Source organism: Canis lupus, chromosome 28, assembly GCF_003254725.2.
Source record: "Canis lupus dingo isolate Sandy chromosome 28, ASM325472v2, whole genome shotgun sequence".
NCBI lineage: Eukaryota > Metazoa > Chordata > Mammalia > Carnivora > Canidae > Canis > Canis lupus.
The window spans coordinates 40,877,505-40,885,714 of record NC_064270.1 but is presented as its reverse complement, the minus strand read 5'-3'; the positions used below and the strand labels follow the sequence as shown (position 1 = coordinate 40,885,714).

General features: G+C 63.7%; 1 protein-coding gene across 1 annotated transcript; it reads right to left on the bottom strand.

The window, feature by feature from the left end:
* Positions 1-5,821: 5,821 nt before the first annotated feature.
* LOC118352667 (uncharacterized) lies at positions 5,822-7,788 on the bottom strand. Its single transcript, XM_049103212.1, has 3 exons — positions 7,728-7,788; positions 6,888-6,961; positions 5,822-6,753 (listed from the first exon to the last, which is right to left on the bottom strand). Exons 1-3 carry the CDS (start codon positions 7,786-7,788, stop codon positions 6,040-6,042), a joined length of 849 nt encoding a protein of 282 aa, XP_048959169.1. The 3' UTR covers positions 5,822-6,039.
* Positions 7,789-8,210: the final 422 nt, after the last annotated feature.

Here is an 8,210-nt window from a genome sequence, read left to right as displayed (position 1 = left end):
CATTTATGAGTTCAGGGGTGTATGAGGATATGAGCATGGGCATGAGTGCGTACGTGTGTGTTTGTGAAACGTGAGTGTGAGCACACGCGTGCATCTGTGAGAGTCTTGTCCCCAGCAGGTGTGTCCATCCCGGCCGTCTCCCTGCCCCACGTGTGACGCCGGCGTCACGGACCTGCCAGCACGATGCCGGGCACCTGCGATACCGCGTGGCACCACCCACGGCAGCCGGAGCGGGACCCGCCTCACCACACACCTAGTGGGCGCGGAAGGAGGCCCGGCCCCGGGGGTGGGGGGCGCCCGGCGTCCTCCTCAGTGTAGACGGCCTCTTCGGTGACGGAAAATGGAGCCTGACGCCTGCCTGAATTTCAAACAAATGACTTCAGGAGAGTCAGGGGAGGAAGGAGGCCCGGCCCCCCGCACCCTGGCCCCCCGCACCCTGGCCCCCAGCACCCCGGGCTCTCTGGCCCCCAATACCCCGGCCCCAGTGCCCGGCCCCCAGTCCCCCGGGGCTCCCTGGCTCCCAGCCCCCAGCACCCAGGGCCCCCACACCCTGGCCCCCAGCACCCCTGGGCTCTCTGGCCCCCAGCCCTCAGCTCCCAGTACCCCAGCCCCCAGCACCCCAGCCCCCAGCACCCAGGGCCCCCGCACCCAAGCCCCCCAGCCCCCGGCTCCCAGTCCCCCGGGCTCCCTGGCCCCCAGCTCCCGGCCCCCCACACCCCGGCCCCCAGCGCCCGGCCCCCCGGCCACCTTGCTGCTGCCCTATACGGAGCCTCCTACTCTCCGCTGAAATATTCACGGAGCAACGAGACCCCAAGCATCAGTGGCTGCCCTTGTGCTCACTGCTCGCCAGGCCAGCGGCTCGCTCGGGGCAAGACCTCCCTCCTCCTCCAAGAAAGGAAGGCAAGTGGGCAAAGGTGGCAGCGCCCATATTTTTAGACCATTGAACTGAACACTTAAGGGACCTGCCGCCAGACGAGACCTGAGTACAGATGGGCGCAGCCCGGCTGAGCACCAGACGCGGCCGAGCTTCTGGTACCCGCTCCCCGAGGGCCGACTTCGTTCCACTGAGGCCCCGGCCGACTCCGGGCCCGCCCGCTGCGCCTCACGGCTGTGGTTGAGGGGGCGCCCGCACCCCGCAGCATCGGGCGGCCCACAGGAGGGGTGTCTGCGGGGGCAGCGGCCTCGGGTCAGGGGGCGGGGGCGCTGCGGTCACCCCCCGGGAGCTCGACTGCTCTGGGTGGACGTGGCCGCCGGCGCCCACCCCTCCTCCCCGAAGCCCCCCCTGTGCTCACCACCCCCGCGTGCTCACCGCCGCCCTCCCCGAAGCCACTGCATGCTGGGCGAGGGCAGAGGTCGGGGCTGGCTGTCCCGGGGCATTGGTTTCCCAGGGCTGACGCGACAAATCACACTCGGGGAGACGTGCTGGGGTGCTGGCGGCAGGAGCCCGAAGCCCGTGGGGCTCCCTCCAGAGGCTCCAGGGGAGGACCCTTCCCGCCTCTTCCAGCCCCAGGGCCTGGGTGTCCCCCACCTGTGGCCTCGCCGTCCCGGGGCCCCTCCCCTCCTCTGTCCCCTCACAGGGAGGGACTCTGGGACTTGCGTGGAGGGTCCACCCCCTATCGAGGATGATGTCGTCCTGACACCTTAATCACACCCGAAGACCTTATTTCCAGGTGCCGTCACGGTCACAGGTTCCAGGTGGACGTGGACACGGCTTGCTGAGGAGCAGCGTCCACCTACCTCCTGCGGACTGAGCTCCGAGGGGCCCGCACGCGGCTGCCGCCTTCACCGGCCCCTTCACCGCCCCCTTCGGGGTCCAGCGACGAGGAGCCCGAACTACAAGAATCCACTCGTGTGCCGCCTTGGTCGGAGTGAGACACCGAGGTCGTCCTGTCTTCATCGACCCCACCTGGGAGCTTGCCTCCTTTTCTGCGCTCCGCGACTCTTCACGGAAGATGAATTATTAATTGTCATTAATCAATGATTAATTAATTGTTAGTAATCATTTTTAATTATTAATTAAAGAGACCTGTGTCCCGGCCACGCTGAGTCCCCGCCTCCGAGGACACCCGAGTCCCCGCTCCTCTCTGCAGGGCCCAGCGTGGGGTCGGCTCTGCCGTGAGGTCCCGCGGCCTGTCCGCCGTGGGCCGGGTCTGCGTCCCGGGGTGCGCGGCCGAGCCACCGTCCCCGCGTCCTCCGCGGCCACGGGCCCACCGAGAGGCTCTGTCCCCGGAGCTCTCCTACTTCACCTCTTCCTGCAAAACCTCCACACGACGGGGCTCTCTCCCGGGGGTTCATTCTAAATCTCCGCGATTCCCCTTTACCCCGGATGCTTTTGCGTATTTGTGCCTTTTCGGATCTTCTGGACTAGCGAGGAGCTGACCTGGCGCCGGGCGTGGCCGCGGAGCTCGGTCCTTCCGCTCCGTCGTCCCCCTGCTACGATCGCCTTGCTTCCGTCTTGCGCTCGTACGTGGATGCTCGTCCTCTGGGGCCTGAGCTGGACGGTGGGCACCTGCCGGCCCACACCCCTGAGCGCCCGCGAGTCCTGGGGGAACGCCTGCCCCGCGGCGCCGAGTACGCCCTCCCTCGTTCCTGGGATGCTCCGGTTCACAGATTTGTTTTCGTTTCTCCTTGAATCTCAGCGTGAGGACGCGGGTGCTTCTAGGGCTGTTTGCTGTTGTGTTGTAACGTCTGATTTTGTTGTCATGATCAGACAACGTCCTCTGCGCTGTTTCTACTTTGGGGACCATTTGAGGGTTTTTGGGACGAGCGATGGAACATTCTGTGGGAAACAAAGCTTTGTTCTCTACGTTCAGCCTCCGGTACAGATCTCGGTCTGTCTCCTCGGCCCCGTTGTGGACGAGACGGAACTGGAATTTCCTGTTATGAATATTTTTCTACTGTGTTTGCTGACGCTTTTTTTTTTGTTTATTTTTGCTGATGCTCTCTTAATTTGATTTTAACCTCGTCCGGCGGCGGACGCTCCGTCTGGCCTGTCAGCCTGTCTGACCTCTCTGGGCCACTCGGGTGCCCTCGGGTCTCTTTTGACAGCAAGTGACTCGTTTGTTTTATGTTCCAATTCGAGCCTTTTTCATTCCACGGGTGTGTTCTAAGCCTGTGATATTCATGGATATGACTTTGGTCTTATTATATTTTATGCATTTATCTGTTTTATTTATATTTCATGTTTATTCCTATTTTTAAAATTTGTATGTGATGCTTTCTGTCTTTATCATTTTTTTTTTTTTTATCTTTCTGTTTCGCCAAATGACCTGTGAATCCTGTGCTTGGGCTTGTGTGGCTCGCTGTGGACATGGCAGGCTGGTGCTGAGGCTTCTCCATGGCCTCGCTGGCATCCCAGGGCGCCTCCGCTTCATTACCCCTGCCTGGGCTTTTTTCCTTTTTCCTCTTAATGCATTTTTTCCATAAAATTCTTTGAATCTCTGGGGTGGGATTTCTGAGGTTCTGCTGACAGGAACCAGGGGAGCGGTCGAGCAGGCCCAGAGCTGAGGACTCTCCCAGCCAGTCGCTGGGGAAGCACGCGGGTACCCGGGGCCCTGGGACTGTGGCCGTGGGGCTGCTGGCCCTCCCGCCCCGGGACACACGGCCCGTCCCTGCCCTTCCCTGCCCAGCAGGAGGGACCCATCTGTGAGCAGCCCTGTCGTCCCTACTACCCCAGTCCACACAGGTGGGGGCTGCTCCCCAGCCCCCCGGAACTTTCCGGAGCATCTACAATCCCCTCTCCTGGGCCCCTCCTTCCTGGGCCTTCATCCTGCAGGTTCTCCCGAGCAACCACCCGGGCAGCGGGAACAGGCACCGATGCCGACTCCTGCTGCAGGTCCGCACTCCCCTCTACTCCACGAGCCCCCCTCCCCTGCAGCTTCACCGGGCGTCACTGCGCATCCCTCTGCTGCGGAGCCGCCCGACGGCCTGGGCTGCCCCTGCACTGACCTCCGGACCCCCGGGTCACAGCCCACGCGTGCCCACCCCCGGACCGGCCTGTCCCACGCGGCCCCTTCCCTGAGAGTGCCGGGCTACCTGCCGGCCCGGCTGGACTCTGAGGCCAGGAGCACGGGGCAGTGGCCAGCGCAGAGCAGAGCCCCGGGCAGGGAGGCCTGAGCACGTGAGTAACGACGTGGCGTCTCCTAAAACAGGCAATGGCAGGAGGACACCAAGCGTGCGGCTCGAGGCCAGGCTGGGGGCTCCTGAGCCTGGGGCGGGGGGGTCCTGGCGAGCATCTGGCCACCAGCAGGGAGAGGTCACGGCACCTGGGCCTCGCTCAGCCTTGGGCGCTCAGGACCTGCACTCGCTGTGCCCACGCAGAGCCTGCGTCTGTGGCTGTGCCCAGGGCCCGTGCAGCTGCCGCGGGAGGCCCAGCCCACGCGAAGGTGCCCGAGTGTCGGCTCCAAACCCCTCAGGTCCAGGGCTCTGGCTTCCCCCGGGGACCGACTCTGCGCCTGCGAGGACGAGGCTCCCACCCTGCCCCTTCCGGAAGCCTCTCGCTTCTTGCCGGACATTTCTGCCCAAAGAGCTGATCGTGACCCGAGAGTCCTCTCTCCCTGAGGGGCTGGGGACATGCTGAGCCCCCGGGGCCTTCTGAACCCCCAATGTCAAAGCGTGCCCCCAGATCTCCCGTTTGCAGGACATTTTTCAGACTGGCTGCTTCCTCCACCAAATCCTGCTTGGGAGGGTGAGAGGAAAGCACAGTTCTAGAAGGTTCTCGTGCCTTGTGCTTTGCGCACAGTGAAACCCCCCCTGGAAATCCTTTCTCTGACCCCTGCCTCTTTCTTAGCCAGGGCACCACCGCCAACCACTGTCCTGGGAGGGCACGTCCTCAGGTCCCAGTGGGAGGGGGCGTTGGGGGGCTGGGGTCCCGTCCACACTGGGGCTGGTGAGGTAGGAGGACCCCCCCAGTCACCTTCCTGCAGGGTCCTGTGCAAACAAGACAACAGGCCCGACGCGGACTCGCCACCCCAAGCCTCAGGTCACCCACCCAAACCCTAATTACAGGTTCGGCTTCCCCAGAAACGGATCCTGAGGGCAGTGAGGTGGGAGCGGCCGGGGCAGCCTGGAGGCCATCGGCCTGACGGCGCCGTCCCCTGGCCCTCACCACCCTCCGCTTCTGTCGGTAATTCCCAGGCCCCCTCCCCGACGCCCTCCTGTCTGCAGGATGGGGGCACCCGGTTCTTGAATCATTGAACAAAGCCAGTCGGACCCCTGACATTTACTTTGTCAAATGAATTCTTAGCGGTTCCGAAAGACGCTGCCTCTTGAATCTAGTGTCAGTGGTTCTGCGGGGCGGGAGGGCGCAGGACACAGGGGCAGGGCTGCCGTCTCCCTCGTCCTGGCGCCAGAAACAGGGGCGCGGCCCCGTTCTGGGGGGGGCTGAGGTGGTGGCGTGGGGGCTCTGGCCATGCCCGCTGAGGCTGCTCCCCGGCTCTGCAGCTCTGGGCTCACTGGCAGATGACCCACGGGGCTGAAAACCTCAAAAAAGTGCAGGTTCCAGAAACAGCCGTGTGGAGGAGCCACAGAGGAGCCCAAAAGCAGCCACGGAACAAGGCCCGTCCCTCCAGCCACGCGGAGGCCTCCACCCCACGGCCCGGTGGGCAGCCTGCACCTGTGCAGGTGACGCTGACCCGCTTGCAAACCCAGGGGACTCGGTGGAGGGCAGGTCATGTTCCCGCCCCACAGCCCGTGGGGGAAGGCCTGTCCGCGGGATGTGCCAGGAGCCGTGACCCCATCGCCAAGGGACAAATGGCTTGACTCCGTGAACAGGCAAAAGGCCAGGCCGGACCCTCCGCCGAGCCGGCCGTGCAGTTCCAGCAGTCCCACGGGGCAGTCAGTAAGGACGCGCAAGCAGAAGCCAGGCTGGATCGCTGCATCCTGTCCACAGGATCGGTGACACTATGAAGGTGACAGGAAACCGTGCCGGATATCCGGGGCGGCCGGAACTGTCCCGCGTCCTGGCGCAAATGGCAAAAGGAGCCCCTTGGAAAGCAGTTTGCAGTCGTCGTGAGGCTAAGGCCTCAGCCACCCTGCGTCTTACCGCCCACCCCGGGAAGCCAGGGCCGGCGCCCCAAACACGCCGACTTGACGGTAGCCTTGCTCCCCGAGGCCCCAGAGGACAGGGACGTGCGTGTGACCCAGCAGAGCGCAGCCCACGGCGACAGGGCGCTCGGGCGGGCCCGTTCCCACACAGAGTGGTTTCTGCGAGCGCCGTGGTGACGCCAGCGTGTTTCCTTGTAAGAACACAGCGCAGGACACGCACACGCACGAACCACATACGGATTCAGCACGCGTCTGTGGTGGGCAAGGTCCGCGGGTCCGCGGCAGGCGATCGGTAGCTAAGTTCTGGGGGAATCTGGTTACACGCGGATTTTCAGCTGCGCGGGGTGGGCGCCCCTTCCCCCCGTGTTCGGGGTCAGCTCTATGCGTCAGCAAATGAAGGAAAACGCCGCACACACAGCAGCGTGGACGAGGGTGGAGAGCATCGTGTTCAGTGAGAATAGCAGCCGGACGCCAGAGAACGCCAGGCAAACCGTGGGACGGAAATGTGCTGATGCCCAGCGCAGGCCTGGCACATGTCTGCGGGACGATGCGGGAGCCGAGTGGGGTGCCGCCGCGCTCCCCACAGCACAGGAGGCAGGAGCGCCGCCGCCGCCGGAACACGCACCTTCTTCGGAGCCTGTTGCTCCAGAGGAGACCCGAGAGCTCTCGTTCCAGGACGTCCCGTAGACAACGCCGCGGAGATCCCCGCTGTTCAGGTAAACGTAGCCAGATTCGGAGAAAGCAAAGTAACGGCTCTGTGACCGTGCCCGTCTGGCCACGCAGAGGGCAGGGCCCCCGCCGGGCCTCCCGACAGCCGTCCAACCCGGGGACAGAGAGGTCACCTGTGGAAGGTGGCCGAGGAGCCACGCGGTCTCCGCCCCGACGCTGTGCGCCCGCCGCGCACCTGCCCGTGCCTCTGCTCATGGTCGGTTGGCTCATAGGAGGGGTGGAAGGAAGCGAGCCAAGCACCCAAGAAGTCGCGCTAAGTGACAAAAAGGGGCGAGCGGGCAAGTACAGAAGAAATTAGTCGAAAATGAATTCTACGATCAATGAAGAAGCCTGAAAGCTCAGTCTTTAAAAACAGGAAGAGAGTAAAGTAGGACGTTAAAGAGACGCAGGATAAAGGAGCCGTGGGAAGGAAACAGCCCGAGGCACCGCGGAGACGAGACACAACCACGTTCACGGCTGCGCGTCCTGAAGCCCGGGTGACGCCGATGCTGTTCCAGAAAAGTGCAGGGCGGGTGTGTCACACACACACCCACCCACCCACACACACCCACCCCCGTGCACACACCCACCTGCACACACCCACACGCATGCAGACACACTCTCAAGGTCGCTTGCTTGAAAACAAACAAAAGAACAATCCAGTTTCACAAGAGCTGGTGGCCTTGGAGGAACAAACCTTTGAATTCTCACGGACAGAAACCCAGGCCACCTCCCGCCCCCGTGCGGAGGCACAGCGTTAGGAGGCCTGACGCTGTGGGCCAGGAGGCCTGACGCTGTGGGCCGGGAGGAGCAGCCCCGCTCGCTGCCCCAGGGCGGCCACTGAGGAGCCCGAGTCGGTGCAGCCGGGCTGAGGGAGGTACACGTGGGCGTGGCCACGTCACGGGACCGAGACGCTGTGGGGGTGCCGTGGGGGGCACATCAGGGAGGTCCTGCTGCAGTGGGCGCTGGTGCACCTGGAAGGAAGCCACTCAGGGGGCACGAGGGACGGTCCTGCGGGTGCAGCGTGTCCCTCATGGGCGATGCCGCAGTGCTCGGTGCTGTCCTCGTGGGGCCTGGGTCACAGCAAGGACAAGGAGATGCTCTTGGGGGACACGGGGCACCCTGCAAGGTCCACACTCGGGTCTCAGGCGGAGGAAGGGGAAGAGCGGGTTGGGCCTGACCCGAATCGTCTTGACTAAATGAACCCCCGTCCGTCGAACAAAGAAGCTGTGCTCCATTCTCCAACCTGAGACGCTGCAGCGCGAGGAAAAGGAGTTTTAATACTTCATGCTCCAGGATTTGGAAAATCTCTTACTACGTAACGTTGGCAGATGCTTCCTTGGGGGGAATAAATGTTTTATAACCGCCGTGTGCGCTGGTGCCCCGCGTCCCCCTGAATAAACGGAGACGTTTCAGGACACTGTGGAGCTGACAGCTGGCCGACGAGACCCGAGCCT